At 55.7% G+C, this 27380-nt stretch overlaps 8 protein-coding genes and 1 non-coding gene across 9 annotated transcripts; 4 read left to right on the forward strand and 5 right to left on the reverse strand.

The window, feature by feature from the left end:
• Positions 1-293: 293 nt before the first annotated feature.
• N656DRAFT_835960 (mRNA capping enzyme alpha subunit-like protein) lies at positions 294-5940 on the reverse strand (the record flags this gene model as incomplete). The annotated part of the gene is made up of 7 exons (XM_064818765.1): positions 5435-5940; positions 5052-5311; positions 4727-4993; positions 3563-4678; positions 3413-3501; positions 1339-1530; positions 294-1284 (listed from the first exon to the last, which is right to left on the reverse strand). The coding sequence occupies exons 1-7, from the start codon at positions 5532-5534 to the stop codon at positions 294-296; spliced, it is 3015 nt and encodes a 1004-aa protein (XP_064671885.1). The 5' UTR covers positions 5535-5940.
• A 1079-nt stretch (positions 5941-7019) lies between these two features.
• Positions 7020-8451, reverse strand: N656DRAFT_796792 (uncharacterized protein; the record flags this gene model as incomplete). Its single annotated transcript, XM_064817567.1, has 2 exons — positions 7020-7260; positions 7838-8451. The coding sequence occupies 2 exons, from the start codon at positions 8449-8451 to the stop codon at positions 7020-7022; spliced, it is 855 nt and encodes a 284-aa protein (XP_064671886.1).
• A 1243-nt stretch (positions 8452-9694) lies between these two features.
• N656DRAFT_767303 (TPR-like protein) lies at positions 9695-13625 on the forward strand (the record flags this gene model as incomplete). The annotated part of the gene is made up of 2 exons (XM_064813549.1): positions 9695-12298; positions 12363-13625. 2 exons carry the CDS (start codon positions 9695-9697, stop codon positions 13623-13625), a joined length of 3867 nt encoding a protein of 1288 aa, XP_064671887.1.
• Positions 13626-14138: 513 nt separating this feature from the next.
• N656DRAFT_706480 (DUF453-domain-containing protein) lies at positions 14139-16911 on the reverse strand (the record flags this gene model as incomplete). The annotated part of the gene is made up of 3 exons (XM_064811355.1): positions 14139-14990; positions 15147-15261; positions 15857-16911. The coding sequence occupies 3 exons, from the start codon at positions 16909-16911 to the stop codon at positions 14139-14141; spliced, it is 2022 nt and encodes a 673-aa protein (XP_064671888.1).
• N656DRAFT_t46 lies at positions 15596-15685 on the forward strand. Its single transcript has one exon. It is a non-coding gene; the product is annotated as a tRNA-Ala (tRNA).
• A 789-nt stretch (positions 16912-17700) lies between the features above and the next one.
• Positions 17701-21094, forward strand: N656DRAFT_777498 (heat shock protein HSP98). The gene has a single exon (XM_064814829.1). The coding sequence runs from the start codon at positions 18084-18086 to the stop codon at positions 20808-20810; it is 2727 nt and encodes a 908-aa protein (XP_064671889.1). The 5' UTR covers positions 17701-18083; the 3' UTR covers positions 20811-21094.
• A 659-nt stretch (positions 21095-21753) lies between these two features.
• On the forward strand, positions 21754-23196 carry N656DRAFT_777499 (uncharacterized protein). The gene is made up of 2 exons (XM_064814830.1): positions 21754-22244; positions 22343-23196. The coding sequence occupies exons 1-2, from the start codon at positions 21954-21956 to the stop codon at positions 23021-23023; spliced, it is 972 nt and encodes a 323-aa protein (XP_064671890.1). The 5' UTR covers positions 21754-21953; the 3' UTR covers positions 23024-23196.
• N656DRAFT_777501 (uncharacterized protein) lies at positions 23126-24993 on the reverse strand. The gene is made up of 3 exons (XM_064814831.1): positions 24309-24993; positions 23428-24117; positions 23126-23351 (listed from the first exon to the last, which is right to left on the reverse strand). Exons 1-3 carry the CDS (start codon positions 24555-24557, stop codon positions 23214-23216), a joined length of 1077 nt encoding a protein of 358 aa, XP_064671891.1. The 5' UTR covers positions 24558-24993; the 3' UTR covers positions 23126-23213.
• Positions 24994-25352: 359 nt separating this feature from the next.
• Positions 25353-27372, reverse strand: N656DRAFT_777502 (PIG-X-domain-containing protein). Its single transcript, XM_064814832.1, has 3 exons — positions 26970-27372; positions 26853-26913; positions 25353-26794 (listed from the first exon to the last, which is right to left on the reverse strand). Exons 1-3 carry the CDS (start codon positions 27260-27262, stop codon positions 25613-25615), a joined length of 1536 nt encoding a protein of 511 aa, XP_064671892.1. The 5' UTR covers positions 27263-27372; the 3' UTR covers positions 25353-25612.
• Positions 27373-27380: the final 8 nt, after the last annotated feature.

Genomic DNA, 27380 nt, shown 5'->3' on the forward strand with positions numbered 1-27380 from the left:
TGGCTGCGGCGGATGAGAACCACCCAAACCTCCATACCCTGGCGACACGGGGGAAGATTAGAATTGAAAGAAATCAAGAAGCACTATCTGAGAGAAGCAAAACCCTGTTTTGATTTAGTCGACCAAGCACCCTTCAACGCCTAGTCCTTATACTCCATCGCCGTCGCTGAAAAGGCTGTGTACAAAGAAGACAAGAAGAGACGGGAAAGCCATCAAGAAAAACGGACAAAAAGACAAGAAAATAAATGGCCGGTTCAGAACAAGCCTACCCAACGCCTTACCGAATGCCCATCTCAATGCCCGTGCTGTTGCCTCATCTTCCACCCGTCCTTGATGCCCTTGGCCGCCGCCATGAGCTCCCACTCGGTCACGGCATCCTTGATGCTCTCCAGCACGCTGTTAACGGTGCTGATGTGGTTCGCCTCAGTCTTGTCGTCCCGGAAGCGGTACAGGCGCCACCTCTTCTCCTCGTCCAGCGCGCACTCGACGATGCGGTCCTGCAGCGGGTCGCCCAGGGCCTTGAGCGTCTCCCACTCGTCCTCGGTCAGGTACAGCGGCTCCTTAAACGGCTGGTACATGGCCTCGCCGCGCTCCGTGCCCGTGAAGACGAGCAGGCGCGCGGCGGGCACGCTGTCGTAGTCGACAAACGGCTCCGTCACGCCGTCGGCCCGCTCCTCGTCCGTGGGCTCCACCAGGGGGAAGTCCAAGCGCAGCTTGAAGTCGACCGTGTTCTCGTGGGGGGCTTTCCATTTCAGGATGTGCGGGTCGGTGCCGAACTGGTAGGGTGTCGTCTTGCACGTAAAAATGAGGCCGTCGTTCTGGTGCTTGAGGCTGGGCAGGACCTCGCGGAACATCATTTCGATGCCGTACGAGAACTGCATCTCCTTCATCTCGACGCGGAAGGCCTGGTACTGCAGCTCCTCGGGAAAGGCGGCGAACAGGGACTTGTAGGGCTTCATGACGTGCTCCTTGAAGTAGCCCAGCCGCTTGTCGAGCGGCTTGGAGAGCAGGTCGGCTTTGCCGTCGAGCGCGAGCAGGTCGAAGACGAGGAAGCGCGGCTCCTTCTCGCCGTTGGGCATCGTGTCCATGACCAGCTCGCCGTCGATCAGCGTGCCCGTGTGGAACGCGGCGCGGTCGTTGGCGAGCGGGAAGTGCAGGTTGCGCTGGGCGATCCACCAGTAGTCGTTCTTGCGGTCGATCAGGTAGTGGCACTCGTTGCCGTGCTCGTCGCTCGTGAGGTAGAGGAGGTAGCGGATGCCGTCGGACTTTTCGCAGACGTAGTAGCTTTTATTGTTTTAGCCAGGGTTTGTCCACTGGTCGGGGGGGATAACCACTCACTCTTCCCTCCGCAGTTCGTCCAGATGGCGCCGTGCGAAGCTCACAGGCTGCGCGCCGGGAAAGCTGTACGAGTTCCGCCCAAGCAGCCGGGCAACCTCGGCACGCAGCTCTCTAAGCAGCTCGCCCGTGGCTTTCAAGCCGGGGTTCGTAATATCCCGCAGTGGGCGGGCGCTTTCATCCATTGTGGGCGGCCTTGGTGGAGGTCCCGTTTGGAGTCGAAATTGGAAACGGGCAGCCTCAGCCCGCGATTGGGCGAGAAGCGGTGCCCTGAGAGTACGGAGGCTGGTGTCGCGAGGCTGTAGCGACTCCTGTGCCCGTAGTCGACTTATACTTCGAGTTCCACTCTTCGTCTCTGTCTGCTCTTTTCAATGCCGAGGACGGTGGGCGGTTCCAGTCGACGAGTTCCGGGAGTTTGGGTTGCCTTATCTTATCAATGCGCGACTCCATCCTGCATGGCACTGCCATGACAAAATGTGGGGTGCTTCAACGTTACCGTAGTTTACACACTGTGCAACCCCCTTTTCGTAAGCCGTCTGCAGACCGTTGACCGGCGGCTGCAACGTTCAAGCCGCTGAGATTTCACAACTAAAAGTTTGCGGTTGTAAAAGTTCAAACGTTTGAATTCTGTAAGCGGCTTATCCAGGTCAGATGTTTGGTTAACGGCTTGGTTTGGTAAGCGGTTGGAAATGGGGAGCGGCTTGAAATCGCCAGCGGTTGGGCAGCGGTTTGACGGCTGTGCTCCAGGTACGTACCCCTGGCCAGACCCAGTACCACTCCTATAGCCAGATCACGACACATATGATACTGATGGATATGATCAATTCAATATCTAGACTACTAGTTCTCTACCCTCAAAGCCTGTAAGTCAAAACTCTAAGTCAGGGTCGCAAGTCAAATGGGTGGGTGGCAGTCGACTTCGTGGCTGACCAGCAACTGGGGGGTTGGTTAGGGCACTTCGCTAGAATCGCTAAATTGGCTAGAAAACGCGCGATTCCAGGGCACTTTGCGAAATCGCCTCTGTTTTCAACTGCCGGCCTACACCGCCTTGGTCATACCGCTGCAGACAGCACAGCGCAGAGGGCATACCACAGTTAGCAGTAACGTCGATCAGAGGGCGACATACCCAGGTCAGAGTACACCTCACACAGAGACAGGGAATGGAGCCAGACCTTAGGAACCAGAGACCTTGGGAGCTAGAGACCTTAGGAGCCAGAGACCTTGGGAGCTAGAGACCTTGGGAGCTAGGAGACCGCAGGAGCCAGAGACCGCAGGAGCCAGACCAGTCAGGGCGTAGATGCGAGAGCTCCAGGATGGAAAATTGAAGAAGATGGAGGAGGAACCTGAAGTTCGCTAAGTCAAAGAGAGGCAAGCCCACCTAGGTATGGCTGCCTGGCGACGGTCTCTGCCTGGAGGTTTAGCTATATACCAAGGAAGGAGTCAAGGACTCTACCACTTACAGAGCTACGTACTCCCATTCCCAACCATTGCCCAGCCGCTTACATCCTCCAGCCGCTAGAATCTCAAGCCGCTCCCATTTCCAAGCCGTTGCCCAATCGCTTACAAACTGTAAACCATCCCGCGACCGCTGATTCGACTAAGATGTTTGGTAAAATCCAAATGTTTGGTATCTTAAGCCGCTGCTGGCGACAGCGGCTGGCCAGGTCATATGCTTGACCTGAACAGCGGCTGTAGCGGAATAAGCGGTCTGGCTACGGCTTATATAATTCAACCGCAAGTTTACGGCTTGGCAAAAGGGGGTTGTGCCGCTAAGTTTCCGTTGCCCCAGACCTGTAACTGAAGTACCGATATCGTTCTTTATGCCTACCTTGCTCTCTTTCCTTGTTGTTTTGCTTATCCTTCTCTTTGTCCTTCAGACTAGTCCTTTGTGTCGAAAGGATGCTGTAGAGTAAAATTCGGGGCTCCGAGGTTCACAACGCGCGATGCATCAAAGCAAGTAAGACAATCGCCACAACTCGGCATGACCGACGCAGTACTATGGATTACAGCCTAAGGGCGTATGACTGTGACTCCTTTGAATCGAGGGTATAGAAGAGCGAGTAGGCTGCGTTAAGACTCGTCGATCTTCTCAACCTCGGCCTTTGCTTCCTCCCATGTTTCCTTATTCTTCTTCGCCCACTCAATTTGACTCTTTGCATACGCAAGCTGGAATCCGCTGTCAGGGTCTGGGACTGTCTCAATGGAGATCGAGAGAAGTGTTGCTTACCATGTACCGCTTCAAGTCATCTTCCTTCTCCCTCTGGAACCTTTTCAAGTCTTTGAGGATGCTTGCACTGGCATCCTTGACATCCTGTGCTGATGCGACCTTTGCTTGCTCCAGCTGCGCAATCGACTCTCGCGTCTTGCTAATTGTGTCCCGCCGTGTCCGTTCCGGATCTGCATCCACCACCCCCTGAACAGCATGACGGAGAGGGCCAAAAATCTTGTTAGTTATAGATGTCCCGCTGGGTGCCTTTTTATGGCTGGGCGGCGCCGTTGCCCGTTCTGGAGTCCCGATATTAGCCGACGGTGCCGATGAGAAGTCACCGTGAGTTGGAGGGAAGTCCGAGTCAATCGATGCTGTGTCCTCCCCGCTGCCGTCCCTACGGTGCGTCGGGGGTTCCCTCATGCTAGACGATCTTTTCGGAGGCTGAATCTGTTGACTGCTGCTGAGGTATTGGTCGATTCTCCTAGCTTCTGCCTCGCTTCGTTCTAGCTGGTCAAGAAGCGCCCTCTTCTTGTTCAGCTCCTCCTCTGTCATGTCCTGCTGTACCCTCTTCAAAACCCTGTATCGCAACACGTTCTTAATCACGCCTGCAAACTGTGCGTTCTCGCGCATCGGCTCGGCAAAACTAGCCCCCAAAGATGTCGATAGCTCCTCCGTGGCAATATATGAGGAGTCCGCTGCCTGGCCTATCCTCTCGATTGCCGGTGCGAGCGACGGGGTCGGCTCAGAAAGAGCAAATGCATTATACCTAGCCCCCAACTCAGAAAGATCCGAGGCCAAAGAGGACAAATGGCTCAAGGTTCGGCGATTGACCTTCTCCATTGGACCGGTAAGCAAATTCTCCAATTCCTTGATTGACGCCTCGAATGCGGTAAAGTACGGGTCGAGCTCCTGTTCGCTAAGGGAATTGCTCTCCGGCGGGAAACGAGCAAAGATCTGGGCACCAGCTACGCTGTCTACCGTGGGCGACGGATGAGGGCCTGCCTTGAGTTTCGCCGAGCTAGCTGGCACTGGGAGATAGTTGTGCCCAGGAGTGGGGTTAGCGGGATCCAGCGGGGGTGCCTTCATGATCGACTTTGGAATAGAGGCTATTGGGTGAGAGTGTAGTACTTCATTCTGTCGACCATCAGCCACAGTTGCCTGCAAGGGATTTCTGCGACCTACCCAACTGGAATTTGGGTCCAGGAATCTCCACCAGACGCCGTCTGTCCGGACCTGTTCCATCCTTCGGCAGCGGTTCAGGAATACAGCCAGCATGCGTTTCCGGAGGTCGATTATCTGCTGGTCTTGCTTCGCATTTGTCGGGTTTGCGGCATAGTCGGCCATGGTATGCTTTTCTGGGATTGGCGGAATGATAAGGGTTGGATGTAGCCTTGAAAGGGCTTCGCGAAGAGATGCAAACTCCGAGTACCGTCGGCGCACTATCAACTCCTAGCGGCCAGTCAACACAAGACGATCCGAGAGCAGTCAGTCAAGATCGCGGGCTTACCCCTGTCTTGATCGTGTAGACGATGTATCTACCGCTCTCTGAGCTCTTCCCGGCGTCGGTGATTAAAATGGGCAGCTCCGGGTTCTCGTAGAGCATCTGCTCCACGCGGCTGTCATATCCGCCAGGCTTGCGCCGCGGGACGAGCTCGCCCCGTGACCTGGCATCCTCCTCCTCGTCGCTTTCGGCATCGGTGGACTCATGTGGAGGGGCTTCATCACCAGTAGAGGACGGGGTGTGTGGCGTTTCATAGCGAGCGTCTACTACTTCCCAGTCGGCATCAGCATCATCGTCAGGAGAATCTAAGGGAACATCATAAAACTCCGTAGCAGCCATCATCTAGGTGATGGGCAGAAGAGGCATCTATATCTCACAGGAGGACTCACAGTCGCGCGAAATGGGCGAAGAGGGGATAGCAGAAGAGCTAAAGGAGTCGCGGCGCTCAAAGCTGTCCCCGTAGGGATTGTTGTCCTCATCATTCCACATCCTGTCAGATGTCTAACGGTAATTGCGCCGCACGCAAACTGTCAAGCCTTTGTGTGCAAGCATATGCGGGATGAGCACAGAGGGTTGCCGACTCTGGGATCAACTTCCAAAGGCAACTCGGCTTTGGCGGGGAAGCGGGACCGGTGAAAGCAAGGGCTTTGGACGTGAGCGTGTGAAGGACCAGAGAGCTCTATTTCCGCAAGGTGCGCGCGCCTTTGAGAATGACCGGGTGATGTGTTTAGGTATTTGTTCTTTGGTCTCTCTGTTCATATGCAAAGGTTGACTTGGGAAATTGGCAAGCTGGTGGACGAAATGTCGTTTTGATGGCCTAGGCCCTAAGGGTTGTAGTTGCCGGTTGATCGGAGCTTGCCAGGGCTGCGAGAGCAATGAGGGACGGTGTGCCAAGAAGATGACGACGACCGTGGGGCACGAGCCAGATTTCAGTCTTGATGCTGCTGTAATTACGTATCTCGTATGTAAGGTACGAAACTTATTCGTAACATTACAGTCGACGGAGCTTCTGAGCCCTTAGACTTCTTTAGATGAGGTACCGTATAATCTCGAGAAATCCGGAAGCCGCTACTGCGTCGGCTAAGCCATGCGACGTACCTTCAACCACTTCGACCCATCTTCAACCTTATTCTAGCCACTTGAAGCCACAACATAGCGTTGCCCATGATCTTCCACTTACAAACGCATCGTCATTTTGCAATCGAAGGACAGTTCTATGTCCGGTGAGTTGACAGGGAGAAGATTGCAAATTTCATACGAAGATGGCACGCAGGACAGATATGCTAACAATTTGGCTGTGGCTCAGTCTCCCTTGGCATCCTAACTGTAAGGTTTGAACACTCTGCAAGCTGGTTGACTTGGATTGGTGGCTTGAATTAGCCCACGCAGTAGCGGCTTCCGGATTTCTCGATATTATACGGTAGACCAAACGTATTTCAGAGGTTTCGTTCGTTTCTTGCACTATTTTTCTTTTATATTTTGCTTGCAATTTCCTCATTTTATCCTTCTGCAATCTCGAATTCCGTGTACTCAGACGTCGATGATGTCATATCAGTTAGCACCTCTCCGAATGAGGTTATTTACGGAGTACAAATAGTTCCTCTTGAAGAGAAGTTGGGAAATCATCGTACGTATTTTATTCGTAAATGTAAACCGGACACTTGAGCAAACGGTTATCTACAGGCACCACCATCTTCACATATCCTGTCTTATAGATAGGTATGGAACTGTTCTCCTGCATTTGGGCTCTACCTGATATGCCAGAGAGCGGTATGGCCTATGTCGTCCCATACTTGTCAGGCATATCCTACGCACTGAAACTATCGAGGAGAAGCCTGACGTCAAGGATAGCGAGCAATAGTCTCCCAATATCCTCGCTAGCATCTCATCTTGATTGCACCGAGTCAAGTCGTGGCCATCTTTCTTCCATTCAATCATCTTCTCGCAGTGCTTGGCGTAGCCGACGAAAACTCCTCACCAACCGGCCAGGAATTCCCCGCTGGGCGTCATCAGATGTGGTGTACGAGCGCCGCCTGCAAGTACCGGTATGTCCATAGCCATCCGCCCGTGAGCGATGAGATGAGGAACGCCTCCGAGTGTCCGTGTTTCGCCTACGAGGCGTAAAACCACCGTCTGGCACTGGGTTGCGTTCGGGACCGGGTCTACGTCGATCTGCGCTTGCTCGCGGCCTTGGATTGTGAGAACGGAGCCGCGGCTGTGGTAGATCAGAAAGCGGGACAGAATGGGAAGGTGTTGCACGGGTCTCGAGGCCGCTCCCACCTCCGTCCCGGGAGCCCTGCCCGCCATACACCGCCTCGGTGCTTGTGTTCACAGGGCTGATGGCTGTGCCGGCGTGATACTGCAAATCGTCTTGGCTGTTTCTTGGTAGATCGGAGCTGCATGAGCGCTGCCACTGGACTGACGTATATTCCGAGCTTGAAGCGTAACTCGTTGAGGAAGAAGATCGCCGGCCAGAGGTATGGCGAAGATGATTTCTTCCACGTTCAGGGTTGTGTGGGGCCACTGAATGCTGAGAGGCTGGACGAGATGGTAGCGAAGCAACAGTACCAGAATCAGACAAGGTCCGGGCGTGGCCGACACGGGGAAGGAAGGCGTTCATGGAGAACCAACGCCGTCGCCGGGGCTGAGAATCACCGTGAAAGGCCCCTTGTGCTGGTACACCCCGGCCATCCCCGGGAGTATGCGACCATACAGCCGGCTGGGGTGTGCAGGCGGGAGGCATTGGTGGGTTCCGGCCAGGTTCTGGCGTATGAGGATAGGCTGTAGCATACGGAGGCGGCGCGTATTGTGGGTAGAGAACTGCCGGTGGACTGTCCCTGAGGGCTTCTTGGTGCACCAGACCCGGAGGCGGTTGTGCCGTCGAGAGAAATGGCGGTCCAAAGCCTGATGGAGGCGTGACGACTGGGTAAGCGGCAGCCCAAAGTGCTGGTGGTGGCGGCGGCGGTGGGACCAGATGGATCTCCGGAGGTCTGAGATCTTCGATTTGGACAGGGGCCGGCAACATGCTCTCCTCGTGCTGGGTTCCCGCATCTTTTACATTTCGCCGTCTCTGCTGTAGACGCCGCCTTTCATCATCTCCGTGGGATTCTGGAGGCCGCTGTACCGGGTAAATAGTCACAGAAACTGTGTCAGACGTTTGTCCAGTAATCTCAACCTCATAGCTATCCTCGGAGTGCCGTCCATTACGGCCAATGGGATAGGCGCGCTTGATCTGGAATCGCCAGTACAGGTATCCCAGAGCGACTACAAAGGCGAAAATGACCAGGATTATGCCAAACTGGGCAGCCTCGCCAAGACAGTCCCAGCCATGGCAGCTGTCATTTTCTGATCGCTGGGCAAGTGCACGAACTGGGGTAGTGGGGAGGCAACCGATCGAGGGAGCCATAAATCATGGGATGTGGCTGTTAGGCGTATTGGCCAATTCCGATGTCGAGGCGCAAACCGATGATGGGTTTCGCTCAGTTTTGAGGCAATGGGGACCTGAGGAATGGGAGCAGCAAATGAGTTAGGAGAAGTTGTAGACGTTTCTGCAGATAAAAATGACCGAGGGAGAGAGGGATCGGATGGATGGGGCGCCTCACAGCCTGTGATTTGCTTTGATTCGGGAAGGAGCGCCTTACTTCAACAATTTAGCTCCTCGTTGATCGTAGAGTAGAAGAGAACAAGAGAAAACCGTGGCAGACAAACTCGATATGATGCCGGCGAATGAGTCCAAACACCTTAGGTTTGCGCGTCATCTAGAGTAGGTGATTGTATGTACCTCACTTAATCTCATGTTGCCCCTTTCAATCAGGCGATTAAAGTCAGGACAGCTACATTCTCTGTCTTCCAGACGGAAACTTATTCTCAGCCTAGGGAGGCATGTACTGTATGTACATACACCCTGAGCTTGTAAATGGAAACGCGTCCAGTGTCGGGGATGAGGACACGGGGTAAGTTGGGAGATATCATCGCAGTGACTATGAAGGATCGTCTCCAATAGAGCGCGATAGAAATCTTTATCCGGAACATCTAGCTACAAAGCACTCGAGGTGAGAAACGGCAGCTCGAGTTTTTCCCTTTGTGTTCGGAGGAGGTAAGGTACGAAAGATTCCGTAGCAGTAGCCTTGCCGTTCAGTGGTGGTTCAGAGCAGTACCCACAGGGGGAACTTTAGCTCATCTTGACCAATGGGATTGCCCCTGTTGACAAAGGGTTCCGCTGCATGTGGAATCTCTTTGCAGGGGTTCCTCAGGCCAAGTCTTTCAGCCTCATCGACCCCAGTCCAAATTAATCGCAAGCGCCTCGCTTCCGACTTGCTACTGACGCGACTTTGTTCACAACGACTTCAAACTCAAGTCCGTCCAACCCATTACTTACAAAAAGATAAATTGCAAGTCGGTCTGGGCCATTTTGGCTACAACACCACGCATTACCTCCCGCGATGCGATGCTAGCGATTAATCGAGCTTCAATCTTCGTTCGCGTCGAAATCGCAAACGCGAATGCGGAAAAGCAGCCATCGCTTTCTTGGTAGCTTGTTGACCGCCTCATCTTCCGACCGCTTTTTCGATAATCGGCGATTGAGCGAAACAAACTGAACCCCAATATCAGTACGGCTGATTCAGAACAAAACTACCAAAGTAGTCGCCATGGCTTCAACTCTCAACGGCGCTTCGGAGAGCCCTCCGAATGGCGCCACCAATGGAGCCGTAGCCGGTGCTCCCAAGAGCAAGCGCTTCTCCGACATTCCTTCCACAATTGACATCCCGGTCCAGGATCAAGACGATGAGGCTGTGGAAATCGACCTTGAGGAGCTCGCCGATGATCCCACAGAGCTCTGCACTCTCTTTGAGATGGAGCATGCTGCCCGCACATACTGGATGACGGTCGCGCTGGCGTACGCGAAGCAGAAGAAGATTGATTTTGCCATCGAGATGCTCATTCGCGGCGCCAATGCTATGCAGGCCAACCAACGCGAGAAGCTGAGCATCATCACCTGTCTGTGCTGGATGTATCTGTGGAAGAGCAGAGAGGCTCCGAGAGTGGCCCCCGAGGGCTCGCTGGTTTCTGAGGCAAAAACAAAGGAATACTACCTGCAGCAGGCTACACAGAGTCTGAACGAGGCTTCGCGCATCAATCCCGCCTTCCCTCCGCTGTTCTTGGCCCGCGGCGTCCTGATCCTCTTGAGGGCCTCTCTCCAGCCACCCTCGAAAGCTCCCGGGGCGGTTGACGCACACAAGTCAGAGCAGCTGCGCAACGCGCTCAAGTCGTTTGAAGAAGCCATTCGAGTATCCCAGGGGAAGAATATGCTGGCGGTGATGGGCAAGGCGCGCGCCCTGTTTTCCCTTGGCAGGTATGCAGAGTCACTGGCTGCTTACCAACAAGTTCTGTCCAAGATGCCGGACCTTGTGGACCCGGATCCGCGGATCGGCATTGGTTGCTGCTTCTGGCAGCTCGGTTACAAGGACGACGCCAAGATTGCGTGGGAGCGATGTCTCGAGATCACCCCCGAGTCGAAATACGCAAACATCCTGCTTGGCCTCTACTATTTGGACGCCAGCGGCCACGTTCCAACTCACAGCCCAGAATTTATCCGATTATACAAGAAGGCCATGACCGAATACACCCAAAAGTCGTTCAAACTCGACAAGAACCACCCGCTGACATGCGCGACGTTTGCCGGCTATTTTCTCTCCCGGAAGCAATTCTCGAACGTTGAAGCTCTGGCCCACAAGGCGATTCAGTACACAGACGTCAATGCCATTGCGAGCGATGGCTGGTACCTTCTCGCCCGGAAAGAGCACTACGCTGGCGAACTGGAGCGCGCCACCGACTACTACCGGCGCGCCGACGATGCCAGGGGAGGTGCCGAGCGCGGCTATTTGCCCGCAAAATTTGGCGTAGCTCAGCTATCCGTGATGAGGAATGATCTCGGAGAGGCCAAGCTTCGGCTCGAGAAGATGATCCAGCAGTCCAAGAACTACGAAGCCATGATTCTGCTTGGCACTCTGTACGCCGAAGAGGTGTTTGCCAATCAGACGGCCGCCGTCAAGGAAGACAAATCTACCGAGGCTAAGACTGCCATCGGGCTCCTAGAGGGCGTCCGTGCCGCTTGGAAAGATCCCAAGAAGAACCTGGCCCCGGATGCGGCCGTTCTGCTTAACCTTGCGCGTCTGTACGAGAATGAGAACCCGGAGAAGGCGCTGCAATGTCTTCAGCAAGTTGAGCAACTGGAGATCGAGCAAATTCCTCAATCCGAGTATCCCGCCGACACGGAAGACGAGGCGGCGATCCGCTCCGCCATCCGCAAACTCCTGCCACCACAACTCCTTAATAATATCGCTTGCTTCCACTCGCAGGATGGGAAGCATGCGCTTGCTACCGAGCTGTTTCAGGCTGCCCTCGACTCATGTGCGCGCATCAGCCAGAGCGAGAGTGATGTGGACACCGATGCGCTTCTTACGACGATCTCGTTCAATCTTGGTCGGAGTTACGAGTACGAAGGCGCCGTTGACAAGGCTGTTGAAACGTACGAGCGCTTGTTGAGCCGCCACAGCGACTACACCGACGCGCGGACAAGACTGGCTTATATCACGCTGCGGAAGAACCCTAGCAAAGAAGGGCCGGATGCGGTGGCCAAGCTCTACCAAGAGAATCCCTCTGACCTTGAAGTCCGTGCCCTTTACGGGTGGTTCCTAGGCAAGGTGAATTCCAAGAAGAGGCCGGCGAACATCGCCGAAGACCCCGAGCAGCGGCACTACAAGCATACGCTGCAGAACTATGACAAGCACGATCGCTATGCCCTCGTCGGCATGGGAAACCTGCACCTGATGTCGGCTCGTGAGATGCGTCGCGAGACAGAGCAAGACAAGCAGAAGCGGAGTGCCGCGTACAATCGTGCCGTGGAGTTCTTCGACAAGGCGCTCCAACTCGACCCAAAGAACGCCTACGCGGCTCAAGGTATTGCCATTGCACTGGTGGAGGACAAGAAAGACTACAAGAATGCCTTGCAAATCTTCATCAAGGTCCGCGAAACCATCAATGACGCCCATGTGTACGTCAACCTAGGCCACATCTACGCCGAGCTTCGACAGTTCACCAAGGCTATCGAGAGTTACGAGATTGCTTTATCCAAGGAGGGCAAAGCGAATGATGCCGGCATCCTCTCCTGCCTCGGGCGCACCTGGCTCAACAAGGGCCGCGCTGAGCGCAACCTTGACGCCCATAAGATGGCGCTAGAATACGCCGAAAAGGTATGTCATACCCTTCCAACCCGCCTCTCTTGGCATTATACCCTTTGCTAAACCCCCATCCCAGGCACTCGCCGTAGCTCCCGAACAAGTACACTTCAAATTCAACGTCGCGTTCGTGCAAATCCAGCTCGCCACAACGATAAATTCGTTGCGCGACAGCGAACGCACCTCCTTCCAGCTCGAGCAGGCCGCCGAGGGCCTCGAAGCCGCCATCAAGGCCCTCGACGAAATTGCCGCCTCTCCCTCCCCGCCTTACCCTAAACACGACATCGAGCAGCGCGCCAACATGGCACGCAACACGCAGCGGAAGCAGCTCGAGCGGGCGCTGGCGAGCCAGCGTGAGTACGAGGCGCGCAACAAGGAGAAGCTTGCGGCGGCGCTGGAACAGCGCCAGGCCGCACTGCGGAAGCGCGAGGAGGAGAGGCGTGCCGCTGAGGAGGCCGAGCGCGAGCGCCAGGAGAAGATCCGCCGCGAGCGCGAGGAGATTGCCGCGCGCGATCGTGCCCTGGCCGAGCAGCGCGCCGAGGAGGAGCGGCAGCGCATGGAGGCCGAGATGACGACTGATAGCGAGACGGGCGAGAAGGTCAAGCGCAAGAAACGCGCCGCCGGGCGGAAGGATCGGGAACGCTCGGGCGAGCCTGACAAGGAACGAGGCGGCAAGTCCAGGGCCAGAAGGAGGAAGAAGAAGGGCGCCGATACGGATGCTGACGAGGATGAGTCCGCCGCCGATGGCGAGGGCCGCCGCCGCCCGCCCAAAAAGAGGCGGCGCTTGTCGGACAGGAAGAAGGAACCTGCCGGCAAGTACAAGTCGGCCGAGATTGTGGTCGATAGCAGCGAGAGTGACGAAGGGGGAGGTGAGGACGAGCTCGAGCGCGCTGAGAGGGCCATTGAGAGGAGAGAGGGGGCGTCGGGGACCCAGACGCCCGCCTCTGGAGATGACGAGGAAGGGGGCAGTGGTAACGAGCGCGAGGCGCGCAGGCGGGAGAAGAGACTTCGTCAGCGGAGACGGGAGAGGCAAGAGGAATCTGATGAGGATCTTGATGATAATGCGGCTGGTGCTGCTGACAGGATGGATGTCGATGAGGGTGGCGACCGGGATCAGGGCGGTGGTGGTGGCCAAGGTGGAGATGACGAGGAAGATGAAGAGGAGACTGTTGCGCGCCGCCCGCAGGCGAAGAGGTCGCGCCGCGGCAGGATTGTGGACGAAAGCGATGAGGAGGAGGAAGAGGCGCCGGAGCCGGAGACAGAGCCGGCTGGTGATGCGCCTACGCCTGCGGCCGCGGCGGATACCAGCATGGCTGATGCGGATGAGGTGGAGGAGGAGTGAGGCGAAATCGGAAAAGGTTGGTTTCCTGCCTGACTGAGGGGACTAACTATAGACGTGTATTATTGGGTTGGTTCGGTTGGGTTGCTCCGTGAAATGGACTAATGCGGTAGCTTGGGAATGCAAAACTATCTCGTCGCCGTGCTTCTTTTAGCCTTGCTGTCCTGCTGTTTGGCGATATGCTGCGGGTGGATGCCGCTGCAGCACAGTCCAGTGCTGCTTGGAAACATGGCCAATTATCCCTACAATCTCTGAAGCAAGCATCCGATCCACCAATTCTACGGACCCATCGGCCTCGGAGGGCATCACAAAGCGAGACTGTACGAGTAAACCTCACCGAGTAATATGGTTATGCCGACAACTATCGGCCTGATTTTCCTGAGCTCCGAATCAGCACAACCCCACGCAACGACTCTGCCACATGGAAGACTGTCGGAGGGCGGCTGCTCTACTCCCCCACCGCCAGGGCCAGAGGCAAAGTACTACATCAGCTTCTGCTGAGAGACGCCGCTGCCATCAATAGAAAACCTCGCCCTTCATCAGCACGCGGGCAGTCCGATGCAACTCGGCCGAGGAAACTTCACCGTCTTGTATGGTGGTGCCAACCTCCAGCTTGCCGCTTGGATGCGCAATGACAATGCTATCCCGTCCATGCATGCCGGTAGAGAGCTGATGGGGTATTGTCCCCGGCAGCCTGGCAGCAGCACCTAGACAGAGGGCAAGCGTCAGGGGCACGGCTTTATGGGCCTGGCCCATTGACAGAGCTAGACACTTGATGTTGACACCCGGGCTGTCCGGCGGAGACACGAGGACAATCTTGGGTACGCTCTCCGTTTTGGGATCGAGACCCATCATCGCAGCGCCGGCCTGGCGGATGGTCTCGAGACGGGCCTTGAGCGCTGCGTCTACCTCGATTGCGGCTGGAGTGAGAGATTCAGGGTTTTGGATGCCTAGGTCAGAGATGCGAACGAAAACCCCCGGGTTAGACACATCAACGAGAGATGCTTCGACCGCGGTGCCGTCCGGCAGGGCAAGCGTGTCAACCGGATTGCCCGTGGGTAACGTTCGACCGGTCCTGGCGCCACCGGGGTTGAGGAAACTGAGTACAATCTTGGAGTACTTGCCGGGTACGCCATCCATCTCGTAATCCCCTTCGGGGCAATAGCTGGGAGGCTCGCCAGCGACATGGAAGCTTGAGCGAATGATCTTGGACGTGTTTCTGTTGAAGATACGAACAGTAGCGGTTTGGAATCCTGTTTCTGAATCGGACCCTAGCTCCGGCGTCTTGACAAGACCCTCATCGAAACTGATCGGGCCGACAACGGATGACATGTTGCCGCAGTTGCCTGCGAGATCCAGGGTCCCGTCCTTGATGCCCACCTGCACAAAAGTAAACTCGACATCGGCATCTAGGCGCACAGATGGCGACAGGATGCATATTTTGGAGGTAGATGAGATGCCGGATCCCATACCGTTGAGCTGCCGGCCGTAAGGATCCGGCGATCCCATGGCGGCAGGAAGAACCCGGTGCCATTCAGATCTGGGCGGCAAGTCGTGTGCGTGGATTACGAGGCCATTGGATGTGCCTCCACGCGCAAAGATTGCTGGAAAGCTGCGTTTCGCTGCGCTTTGCCATACTCTCGACGCATTCATCTTCTTTCGAGTTTGGACACCTGGTCGTTGTCGAGTGGCCAAGTGAAACCAAATGTGGGAGCGGCGAGGCATAAGGTAGGAAGTTACTGGGAACGCGTCTCGAATCCAAATACTCCATGAAGAATGAGACTTGGCTAGGCTAATTCCTAAACGCAATACGTTCTACTCCGCTGCCTGCATTTTCGTGCTCATGAGAAGTGGAGATGGGAAGCTCATGATTGCCCCGTTGATGATGGCTCAATGTTCACTGGACCTGTCCGTATGTGCTACTCCCTTCACGAGCACTTAGGTTGCAACATGAACCCAGATATTCCAAGCTAGGGTGCATGGTCTAGTGGTATGATTTTCGCTTCGCATTGACCAAGATGCGCTTCTGTGAAAGGTCCCCGGTTCGATCCCGGGTGCATCCAGCTTTTTTGAATTTCAAACATTCCTCTGCTAACTACTCCGTAATTACTTCTTTTTTGCTTTCTTTCTCTCCTATCACATTTACCTAGTCATCACGGGCAAGGTACCCGTCTCGGAATGCTTCAGGACTATTAGCATTTGCAAACAACTCGAGAAGCGCATCCAAGAGGCACGACTTACCTCCAGGTATCAGTGCCGCAGCATACATGACGAGGGTGATAGGGCGCAGATCCTCGTCCGTCGACTCTTCGAGGTAGGTCGTCCAAAAGTTAACAATAGCCTCCACACCCTGCCCGAGCTTCTCATCCGCCCCATAACACTCCAGTCCCAAACATGTCCCAAATTCTCGGAACGCCAGCCGATGTGCATGGTCCCGCGACATCAGCCCTTTCTTCTCGTCGAGCATGGTTCTCGCCATTTCAAGACTCTTGTTGCCCAGCTCCGCCGCCCACTCCTCGTCGCGGAAGAAATGGCACATCCACAAGCCCATGCCGAGGTCCAGCGGGTCGCGGCTGGCCCGCATGCTGGTGTCTGTTCCCATCAAGTTCCGATGGTCTGCGATCTCGCTGCTGAGCGCTCCCAACAAACCCTGCATTTGCTCCGCTGTCCGCTGCAAGAGCCGGTATACGACATACCCCGTTGCCGCATCGAGATGGCCCTGAGATGGGACGAGGACCTCTCGCATGTCGGTCGACACCTTCCACACCATGCGGGTCGCCGGCTGCCCATCCCGCTTAATGACGAAATGCGGATGGATCGCCTTGGCGAGCTGCACCGCGAGCCGGCTGTACTCTGCTTCGCCCGTCGCCAGGGCCAGGCGATCTAGCGCAAACATCCACAGTGTTAGATAGTGGTGGTATTGCCCGTCGCAGTCGCTGCCGTGCGCCGAGGCCTTGCCGATCCGGAGGCCGCCCTTGAGTGGCTCCGCGTCGGTGGCTCGCGGCAGCCGGGCGGTGCCGTCCCGCGTGCGGCCCAGCACGTCGTGAACTGTCTTGGCGAGCTGCTTGGCCAGGGTCAGGTAGATGGGGGAAGACGTCTCCTTGGAAAGGGTAATGAGATTGACAAGACCAAATGCGTCCGTCCACAGGTACCGGCCCCGATGGCCACCGGCGCCGGGCTTGTTTGGGGCCTTCCACGACCGAGCCGCTTCTTCTGATAGGGTCTCGATCGGCCCATAGACCAAATTCATTGCTTCTAGGAAGTGGACAACGTTTCGACTGTAGGCCATCATTTTCGACACTGATTGGACTGGCCTGAACATAGACGAAGCCAGCAGGACTGCTATTTGAAGAGTGTCTGACTGGCCAACGCAGTTTGAGAGTCGGCAGGTTGGATCTATACTGCCAACATGCTGTGGCAGGCTTCGACGTCACAATTATCTACAAAGAGATCAGTCTAACAAGGGCTTAGGAATACAGTTCATGAACATCTGAAAAATCATGTCCCAAGCGAGACCAGATCGCAGAGGACATTAGATCTATCGGCTATCGGATAGAAGGCTAAAGCGTGGGATACGAGCGCAGGCCTTTCCTTCACATTTGGTCCTGAAGGTCAACTCTGATATCCCCTCAACGACAGAGGGTCGAGGAAACAATGACACAATTGATCGTCCGATGATCACGCCTCTTTCCAGGTTTGCGTCAAGTTTTAAAATGCGAGATGGAAACTGCACCTTCTCCGTTGATAGATCCAACTCAGGCTCTTTCATGCCGCTTCAGTCTGCCATGACAGTCCCGGAGGTCGTCTCAACGTCTCAAAGCAATGTGGAAGTTACTCTTTGACGTGCGATGGGGGTTATCTTTTTATGTCGTCATTCCATTGTCAGTTGCATGTGGGGCCGTGGGGTATGCCAAGACAGAGATCCACTATTCCAAACACGGTTAGACCGGATCTACACCCCTCATTGGCCTGTTGGGCGACCCCACGTTGGGTGAACCTTCGAGGTCTTTCTGGAGCCTGCCAGGCGGCATAAATGCCACTGTAGAGAAGCGCCTAACATCTGCTAGAGCTGTCATTCCACTTCTGCTTGCATGACGAACATTCCACATTCCCTCCCATAGCCATCCTTCTCTCTAGGCCTCGAGATATATTCGCTACCCATCTTCCAACAGGCTGTTCTTCCTCTCTTGCTTAACATTCAACAGACCATCACGAACTGCGCATACGAAACTGCAATCATACAACTTGCCTGCCAGAGTGCAGAAGGATAGTTAAAGCCTGACGTCACACTCGAGCTTCACGATTAGCATTTCACAAAAAGCGTCAAACAAAGAATCGTCTCACTGCGCACGATAATCATCAAAACGGGACATCCGAGACGTTTGTCTCGAGATACCATTTTCCACCATGAACTCGAAAATGGAGTTTACCGATCGGGCCAAGAAGGCGTTGGAGGACGCCATGGCTCTGGCTGAGCAGTATGCTCACTCACAGCTGCTGCCAGTCCATCTGGCCGTCGCCCTCCTCGACCCCCTTCCTGACCAGAGCAAAGACCTGCAAAATGCGCCGCCGGGGACAACCAGCACACTCCTCCGTCAGGTCATCGAGCGCGCCCACGGCGATCCGCAATCCTTCGACCGCGCGCTCAAGAAGACGCTCGTCCGTCTGCCCAGCCAAGATCCGCCTCCCGAACAAGTCTCGATGGCCCCCTCATTCCACGCCATCCTCCGCAAAGCCATGGAGCTACAGAAGGTGCAGAAGGACACATACATCGCAGTCGACCACCTCATCACTGCGCTGTCTGAAGACCATACCGTCCAGAACGCTCTGAAAGAAGCCAACATCCCCAAGCCAAAATTGGTGCAGGACGCTGTGACAGCGATCAGGGGCACGAAGCGCGTCGACTCGCGGAACGCCGATACAGAGCAGGAGAATGAGAATCTGTCCAAGTTCACCATCGACATGACGGCAATGGCGAGGGAAGGCAAGATCGATCCCGTTATCGGCCGTGAGGAAGAGATCCGCCGTGTCATTCGGATCCTCTCGCGGCGCACAAAGAACAATCCGGTTCTGATTGGCGAGCCTGGTGTGGGTAAGACGACCGTCGTCGAAGGCCTGGCCCAGCGCATTGTCAACGCCGACGTGCCCGACAACCTTGCGGCTTGCAAGCTACTCGCGTTGGACGTGGGCGCCCTTGTCGCCGGAAGCAAGTACCGCGGCGAATTCGAGGAGCGCATGAAGGGAGTTCTGAAGGAGATTCAAGAGTCTAAGGAGATGATTGTGCTCTTCGTCGACGAGATTCACCTCCTGATGGGCGCCGGCGCATCGGGTGAGGGCGGTATGGATGCCGCTAACCTACTCAAGCCAATGCTCGCCAGAGGACAGCTTCACTGCATCGGTGCCACCACCCTCGCCGAATACCGCAAATATATCGAGAAGGATGCCGCCTTCGAGCGTCGGTTCCAGCAAGTCCTCGTCAAGGAGCCTTCGATTCCCGAGACGGTATCAATTCTCCGCGGCCTCAAGGAGAAGTACGAAGTCCATCACGGTGTTAACATTGCAGACGGCGCCATTGTTGCTGCCGCCAACCTCGCCGCTCGGTATTTGACATCCCGGAGGCTCCCGGATTCGGCCGTTGACCTGATCGATGAGGCTGCGGCCGCAGTCCGTGTCGCACGCGAGTCCCAGCCCGAAATCATCGACTCGCTCGAGCGCCGGTTACGCCAGCTGAAGATTGAGATCCACGCCCTGTCCCGTGAAAAGGACGACGCATCTAAGGCACGCCTCGCCCAAGCCAAGCAGGACGCCGAAAACGTTGAGGAGGAGCTGAGGCCGCTCCGCGAGAAATATGAAAGGGAGCGGCAGCGGGGCAAGGAGATCCAAGAAGCCAAGCTGAAGTTGGAGAACCTTCGTGTAAAGGCGGAGGATGCCAGCAGAGTGGGCGACCACAGCCGTGCCGCCGACCTCCAGTACTACGCCATTCCCGAGCAAGAACAAATTATCAGACGGCTCGAGAAGGAGAAGGCGGCTGCGGATGCCGCGCTGAACGCCGAAGGGCCTGACGCTGGCGGTTCTATGGTCACCGACGTTGTCGGCCCTGACCAAATCAACGAGATTGTTGCGCGGTGGACCGGCATCCCAGTGACGCGGCTGAAGACCTCTGAGAGAGACAAGCTCTTGCACATGGAGCAGGCTCTTTCAAAGATCGTGGTTGGCCAGAAGGAGGCCGTACAATCCGTGTCCAACGCTATCCGGCTGCAGCGCTCGGGTCTCAGCAACCCCAATCAGCCCCCGAGCTTCCTCTTCTGCGGTCCATCTGGTACCGGCAAGACGCTACTCACCAAGGCGCTAGCCGAGTTCCTCTTTGACGATCCGAAGGCCATGATTCGTTTCGATATGTCGGAATACCAGGAGCGGCACTCGCTCAGCCGCATGATTGGTGCCCCTCCGGGCTACGTGGGACACGATGCAGGCGGCCAACTGACCGAGGCCCTTCGTCGCAAGCCATTCTCGATTTTGCTCTTTGACGAAGTTGAGAAGGCAGCCAAGGAGGTCCTGACTGTTCTACTCCAACTTATGGACGACGGCCGGATCACCGACGGTCAAGGCCGCATCGTCGACGCCAAGAACTGCATCGTGGTCATGACGTCCAACCTTGGCGCCGAGTACCTCGCGCGGCCCAACGGGAAGGACGGCAAGATCGACCCGACGACAAAGGAACTTGTCATGAACGCATTGCGGAACTACTTCCTCCCCGAGTTCCTCAACCGCATCTCGTCGATCGTCATCTTCAACCGCCTCACGCGGCGCGAGATTCGCAAGATTGTCGACCTGCGTATCGCCGAGATCCAGAAACGGCTGCAGGACAACGACCGCAACGTCATCATCAAAGTGTCGGACGCGGCCAAGGACAAGCTGGGTGCCGCTGGCTACTCACCGGCCTACGGCGCCAGACCGCTCCAGCGTCTGCTCGAGAAGGAGGTGCTCAACCGGCTGGCCATTCTCATCCTGCGCGGCAACATCCGCGACGGAGAGGTGGCGGTTGTCGATCTTGTCGATGGCAAGGTGACGGTCAATCCCAACCATCCGGACAGCGAAGGGGAGGACGAGGAGATGATGGTCGACTCGGACGATGCGCTCGACGAGCTTGCGCCGGATTCGATGGATGAGGACCTCTACAATGACTAAAGGGGCATGGGTTGCTAATGGTTGCAACGGTTGATTGCGGGTAGGTAATGGTTTCGCGGTAAAGGCGCTGCCAGGGGAACGATGTCATGTCATGGTTATGAATTGATTATGGGACTGTATCATGCATTGGAGCGTGATGACCGGATACTGGGTTTGTTTTTCTCTCTCGCGATATGGGCATTGTTAGGGTTGTGTGGTTAATGTATTAGTTTTCAGCAGCGCTGGCGGTGGTGAATACCAGATAGATAGCTGCATCGATCGTATGAAGCAAAATGAGAAATTCACCATCTATCAAATGCTGTTCAAGAACCTGAATTATGTGGTGATGTGAATTTGCTGGTGTCTTGCTCAGAGGGTTTTGTTTCCAGCCGTGACAGAGTCTCAGTGCTAGGGTTGCGGATTGAAATTTTCAAATTTCAGATTTCCAGCCTTTTTTGGAAACACCCAGGCGAGTGTGGAAATTTCGGAAAAGTGGGGCATTTAGACTTCCTTAGGCCAAAAAGGGTCCTTTACAGGCAGAACTGCCTAAATACCTACCGAATTTAGAGAAAAATTTGTAAGTCAAGCTAAGGTAGGTTGCTGAAAATTACAAAGTAAGTTCCAAGTTGGGAAGCTATTTAAGTTAGCTACTGTCAGGCTGTAAGGCGGATGTATTAGAAAAAAATGGCCAGCTATAACCCTAACCCGAAGGCATACCTTCGTCCGAAAGCGGTTAGTGGAAAGTTTTGGAAATGTCCGGATTTCGAAAATCTGGAGTCGATTTCAGATTTCCGAGCCAAGGTTGGAAATCCCAAACCCTACTCAGTGCAGTCCGCCAGCCGCCTACGGCAGGCAAACAGCGAGGACCCACATTTTCTAGCCAGTCGGCGGCGCGCATTGAGCTGGCCGATCAGGCCCAAAAATATTTCGGATAGGTCCGCTTTGGAAAGCATCAAGTAAACTAAAAAGAACGATTGCGGCAACAATCGGGGAGACGAAACCGCGGCGAAATTCTCCTCCCAAGCCCGACCGCGACCGACCGCGACAAGGCCAATTGCTCTCTTGGCCGCCATCCCGCCGAAGGAAGAGCAGGAGGAGCGGGCTCCCTGGAGCCTTTGGGGGGAAAGAACTTGAACGACAAAACCACACACAAGTTTTGGCACAATGAACTCCCTCCGCCCGCTGGCGTGGCCGTCATTGCCATCATCAACAACAACAACGAGGAGAGCAACAGCAGCGGCAGCATCACCACTTTTAACCCGACTCGCCGCCCCGCTCAGCAATCCCGGCGCAGTACGATATGTCCAGAGTCGACACCACGAACGGCCCAAGCCGACGCCACGCCCGTCGCAGGGAGTCGTCCCTCCGCCCCCGCCCGGCCTGGGAGAGCATATCTACATTTTCAACCATATCATGGCAAATCATATCGTCTACTCTCTCACACCTGAGATGAGGGTCCGTTTTACCCCTTTTCTTCCTTGGGCTCACTCAGTCTTCTCTTGCCATCCGCAACCCCTTGCACACTCAACTAACGCATATACAATGCAACACAGGCCAACAAGGCCAAGAAACAGTTCCCGTACACGGGCAAAAAGATGGTCCCCGCCAAGCTGCGAAAGGACTACTGGACGAAATTCGCCGTCATCGCCTTCGGCCCCGGCAAGGGGCCCGTGGGACGCACCGTGTTCCGCGGGCTGCGCGAGCTCAAGAAGCGCCACGAGCTCGAGTGGGAGGACCCGGAGCGGCTGCTCAAGATGAGCAAGAAGGAGCGCGGCCGCGCGCTCAACGACCAGCGGGGCAACGCCGTGGCGGACATTGCCGCGCTCCTGGCCGGCGCGGGCAAGGGGAACTTTATGGTTGTTGACGACGATGTTCATAACCAGGAGCCAAAGAAGGAAGAGGATGGGAAAGCGGGGAATGGGGGGAAGAGGAAGAAGCAGGACAAGAAGGCGCCGCTGCTGGAGGGCGACTTTGAGACGGTCGAAGTCAAACGGCCCATGCAGGGCGAAGGGGCCGGCGAGAAGACCGTCAGGCTCCACACCGCCACTGTTTACTGGGCTAATGAACAGGACAAGTTCTACGCGCAGTCGTGGACGGAGAATGTCACGCATGTCATTGGATTGCCTGAGAAGGCGGGCAAGGCCGAGGCAGAGGAGGAGGCTGCGGCGGCAGAGGGGCAGGCGGACAACCAAGCTAAGCAGGCTGAGGGAGAGGCCAAGGCCGCTGAGCAATAAGAGGCGGATTATACGGGGGGACGCATGGGTTGTGTAACATATATGTTGATACAGTGAGCCTACTACTTGTCTCTGCGGGTTAGGAGAGAAAGGGGGTAATCTGCACTGCTGCCAAGCAATGTAATTATATTGTAACGCTGGATAGAACTGCATAACGAGACGCTACCCAACCGTGCAGTTTAACCCCATATCACACCCTGATGGCGAACTGCTTCAGATACTCATAATGGGGAACATTGGCATCCACGCACTCCCTGATAATCCTTTGCCCTTCCTCCCCATACTTTTGCCGCCACTCCTCGTCCTCTTGCTCCTTCGTAGGCGTCTTCTGTTGAGACCAGTCAGTAAAATTGACACCGAGGAGGAAAGGGAAGGCGTAGGCGAAGAAAAGAGGCCAAACTGACCTTCCCATGCACCCGAGCCTTCAACTCTGTGCTTGTGATGGCGTCATCGTGAAAGCCATCCCACTTGGCAAACGCCTCTTCGACCGACCGCTGGTCGTCCGGGTCGTTCCCCCACTTGAGCATTTCCGGGCGGTAGTCGATGCCCACGGCCTCGCAGAAGGCTTTGATCACCTCGGCCGGCTTGTCCAGCAGGTCGTCGGCGTCAACCACGGTTATGCCTACTTTGTCCGCTACCCCGTTACTCCCAGCTGCTCCTCCCCCTCCGTCTCCGTTCACCCCGGCTGTTGTTGCGCCGTTCACCTTCCCGTTACTTCCAACACCACTACCGATGATACCCTCCCGAAGGAGCACGTCAAACAGCCGCCGGAGCTCTTCGTACCCGGCCTCGCTCGGCATGAAGTTGTGGAAGCCCGTCTTGTTCGACAATGGCGGCACGGTGCAGCGGTAGTACGAGGGGATGGAGCGGCGAGGGTGGCGGATGAGAAAGGCGAAGTGGAACTTGCGGAGTAGGGGGATGGGGATGACTGTCGGGTTGTTGTTGGCGTTTTCACGTTGTTGATATTGGCGTGCCGGGGTGCCGTTGGGGAATCTTGATGTCGTCGTTTCGGCGAGGGACGGGGCGATGCTGGCGGGCTTGCCGTCCGGCGGGACGAGATAGTGGGCTATGTCTTTGATGAAGAGTCGTTTTCCCTGGCGGTGAGGTTAGTGTTTGGTCTGCGAGAAAGCCGGGGTAAAGGTAGGGGGAGAGGAAGAGGGTATTAATTCGGTTCTGATCATGTCCGTCGGTCACCCTTCGATAGGCCCGAGGTTGATATTCAACACGAATCGGGTATTGTGAAATCGGGGAAAATAATGTCTCAAAAGCATAAGTGAAGTCTCACCTTGTTATCAGTAGGATTCAACAGCCGATCCATCACGTCCTTGTACGTGACCTCAGAGAAGCCACTCTTCTTACGTGCCGCCTCGTCCTGCTCGTACCGCTCACTGAGTCGCTCTGGACCAAAGTAAAAGGCGTCCCCAAACGGCTCATGAACGCAGTGGAGGATGTCTCCCCGGGTCATGAAGACACGCTCGAAAGCGGTCGAGCATGCCCGTGGATGGGTAGCCACAAATATGGGCTTGGTCGACATGATTGAGGTGTGATGTTAGAATGAACTGCAATGTCTCTAGGCCCAATTGAAGGGGAATCGAGAGCAGATGCTGGAAAGCAATATCGGCTCTGGCTATGAGGACAGATGGGACTTATATAACCGCCAGACTTGTTGTCGGTTGCCTGGTCCTCGTCCGGGTATCGGATCCAGCGTCTCGAATCTACAGGTAGGAAAGCCTGTTTTAGTGGAGATGGCAGATTGCCACAGGCACCTACCTATGGATGGCTGTTTCGGGAGATATCTGAGCGGGTCCATCCTTCCTAGCTCAGAAACGACGGAGGGAACCCAAGGAATAGCAGGTCGGACTAGAGGAAGGGACCAGGCAATCGAGCGCTGCCATAGCATGGAAGCAGGAAGCGAACAAGCGACCGCAAAGCCGCCCGCGCCGGAAACGTCTGTACCTACTGTATGTACTATAGTTTGAGCTTACAGTAGCGTACAGGAGCTGCCAAACCGAGGCGCTATACCGGCAAGATACGTCGAATCACCTCGCGACCCGGCCCTGTGGCGGCACCTCTAAGATGGGGCTTCTGCAGAACATCCCGTCATCGTTCCCTGCCTTGTGAGCGCCCGGCTGTGGGGGCTCGCAAAGAAATCTCTGTTATGGAGGAGGGGCTTATGCAGGGTAGGGGCACGTGCTATGCTGCTTTCAGGTTGATGACGCGGGATAGCGGAGGCAGGCAGAGGGCAAAGCTCCCGTTGTTTGAATGAGCATGTCCATGCAATCGTGCGAAGAAGTGAGAGCAGGCGGTGGGACTGCGGGTAACATGTTCGGTAGTGAAGACGTCATTTCTTGGCAGGCTATTTTAGCCCTGCGACTAGCGCGTTACAGTATCGACCTAACGTTACAGAGTATCATGTACTTCGTATACGAACCTCCTTGAAAATCTAGTAAACACTGGCAGTTTTGAAATGAGAATTGCAATGAACAAAAGGGTGGTGTCGACTGTATTATCAAGCGGTTTGAAACAGTCTGCTGTTTGTACACCACCATTCCATTACACCATACTCTCAGACTAAGATCTGAGATCCGATCACTGCCTCTTCTTCTCAGCCCCCACCTTTCCGCTGCCGTACCCCTCTCTTCTCCAAACCCCCGCCAACTTGTAGACAATCCAGGCAAACCCAAGCAACACCACAGCCGCGGTCCCCGCATTCACCCACCCGGCCTTCTCCAAATCCAGCACCGGTACCCTGACTTCGTTTACCAGCAAGCCCTTACTCCCATGCTCAACTGACGGCCGCGGCTCAACATGCCAAAACACCGTCCCCTCAGGGAACAGCCTGTCATACCCTAGATTGCCCCGATCAAAAGGGTTGGAGCTGGCAGTAATCTCCGGCCCACCCCCATCGTCAGGCGTACATGCCCAGAACACGGCCGGGTAGGGGACGGTTATGGCCGATGAACCACCGGCCGACGGGGCGAGGTATCGGAGGTGCAGAGGGATTTCGGCGGTCCATTCTGTGTCTGCTTGGTGGCCTTGTGATCCTAGTGGTGATTCCGCTGCTGCTGGTGGTGGTGCCAGTTCCACGAGGACTGTCGCTCCCCACTGGGGCAGGACATAGGCGGGGGCTTCGAGGTCGATGGGTTGGGTGGTGTAGCGGAGGGCGCTGAGGTTCTTGGAGGCGAGGAACAGCGGGTCTGAGAGCTGGTACTTGTCTGGGAAGATAGTCTTGGGCAGGGTGAGATACGCGTGCGGCGAGCAGGACGAGGGCGAGGATGAGAAGGAAGGGGGTGGTTTGGGGGAGCTGAGGCGGAGCTGGAGAGTCGGATGGAGGCCGGTCGGGGACAGGAATTGGGCCGAGAAGCTGGATTCGGCGTCCCGGTGGCGCGATGCGAAGGTGAACATTGTGGGTGACGGCTTCGAATCTTGGCCCAGGACTGTCAAGAGGCCCGAAATGCCGATCTCGTGCGGCTCGAGCGTCTGTGGCTTGTCGGTGGACAGGATGCCTACCTCTGTTCGGATTCCTTTACGGGATGAGGCTTGAACTGGCTGACGTTGGTAGGGCCAGACGGCGGTAATGCGCAGGGCGTGCAACGAGCTGTCGTACGATATGTCAAGTGAGCTAGCGTGCGAGAGACTCTCAAGCCTGGCTAAACAGGAGACATCGTCTCTTGGGCATAATTGAGGTTTGGCATATTTGATGAAATGAGACAGGTCGTCTAGCTGCTGATAGTACTGCAACGCGGCCTCAGGGAGTGATGTGAATGCCTCCTGTTATCTTGTTAGCTGCAGGCATTTCCGAGACTGTTAAACGGGTAGGCAAGTTTACAGTGGCGGTCGAGCAAGAGACATCTCCAAATATCTCGGCGAGCGTTTTGCAGAGAGGACTCCTGGATATCCAAATTAGGGGCCGACATTGAGCAAGCTCAGCGATGAACCAACTCACGACACAACATCATCCTTTCCAGGAATGAAAATCACATGTAAACCAGGCGGCAGTCTCGCAAGCAACGGACTGATGCCCTCGTAGGGCCGGGGGCTAACCCATCGAGTGTGCAATTCGCGAGTGGCTCTTAACAACGCCTGCAGTTCTGCGGGGAGCTCATCCAAAGGTATCGTCAGCCTGTCCTCGCGGACAGCTTGCACTTCCGGACCACTAATGGTGCCGCCATTGATCTTGATGGCCGAGGGCTCCAATGAATCTCCCAGATTCTGCACAAATGTAATCCGCTCACGCATGGTTGTTAAGGAAGGCAGATCAGAAAAGATTATGAGATTAAGGGAGTGACCTGCACGTGACGGGTGACGGGGAACGTTATGGTCGCGGCAGGCTTGCGCGGGCCAGCCTTGAAACCGT

Source organism: Canariomyces notabilis (assembly GCF_033297395.1).
Source record: "Canariomyces notabilis strain CBS 508.74 unplaced genomic scaffold N656scaffold_6, whole genome shotgun sequence".
NCBI classification, from domain to species: Eukaryota; Fungi; Ascomycota; class Sordariomycetes; order Sordariales; family Chaetomiaceae; genus Canariomyces; species Canariomyces notabilis.

Excerpts from the sequence above, each read along its gene's own strand:
- N656DRAFT_777499 (XM_064814830.1), top strand. The coding sequence starts at position 21,954 with ATGAACTCCCTCCGCCCGCTGGCGTGGCCGTCATTGCCATCATCAACA. Across the intron at positions 22,245-22,342 it reads CTCTCACACCTGAGATGAGG|GCCAACAAGGCCAAGAAACA; the intron begins GTCCGTTTTACC and ends AATGCAACACAG.
- N656DRAFT_777502 (XM_064814832.1), bottom strand. The coding sequence starts at position 27,262 with ATGCGTGAGCGGATTACATTTGTGCAGAATCTGGGAGATTCATTGGAG. Across the intron at positions 26,914-26,969 it reads GGAAAGGATGATGTTGTGTC|GAGTCCTCTCTGCAAAACGC; the intron begins GTGAGTTGGTTC and ends TTGGATATCCAG. Across the intron at positions 26,795-26,852 it reads TCTCTTGCTCGACCGCCACT|GAGGCATTCACATCACTCCC; the intron begins GTAAACTTGCCT and ends ACAAGATAACAG.
- N656DRAFT_777501 (XM_064814831.1), bottom strand. The coding sequence starts at position 24,557 with ATGTCGACCAAGCCCATATTTGTGGCTACCCATCCACGGGCATGCTCG. Across the intron at positions 24,118-24,308 it reads TGAATCCTACTGATAACAAG|GGAAAACGACTCTTCATCAA; the intron begins GTGAGACTTCAC and ends CCTCACCGCCAG. Across the intron at positions 23,352-23,427 it reads AGGCTCGGGTGCATGGGAAG|AAGACGCCTACGAAGGAGCA; the intron begins GTCAGTTTGGCC and ends TGGTCTCAACAG.
- N656DRAFT_777498 (XM_064814829.1), top strand. The coding sequence starts at position 18,084 with ATGGCTCTGGCTGAGCAGTATGCTCACTCACAGCTGCTGCCAGTCCAT.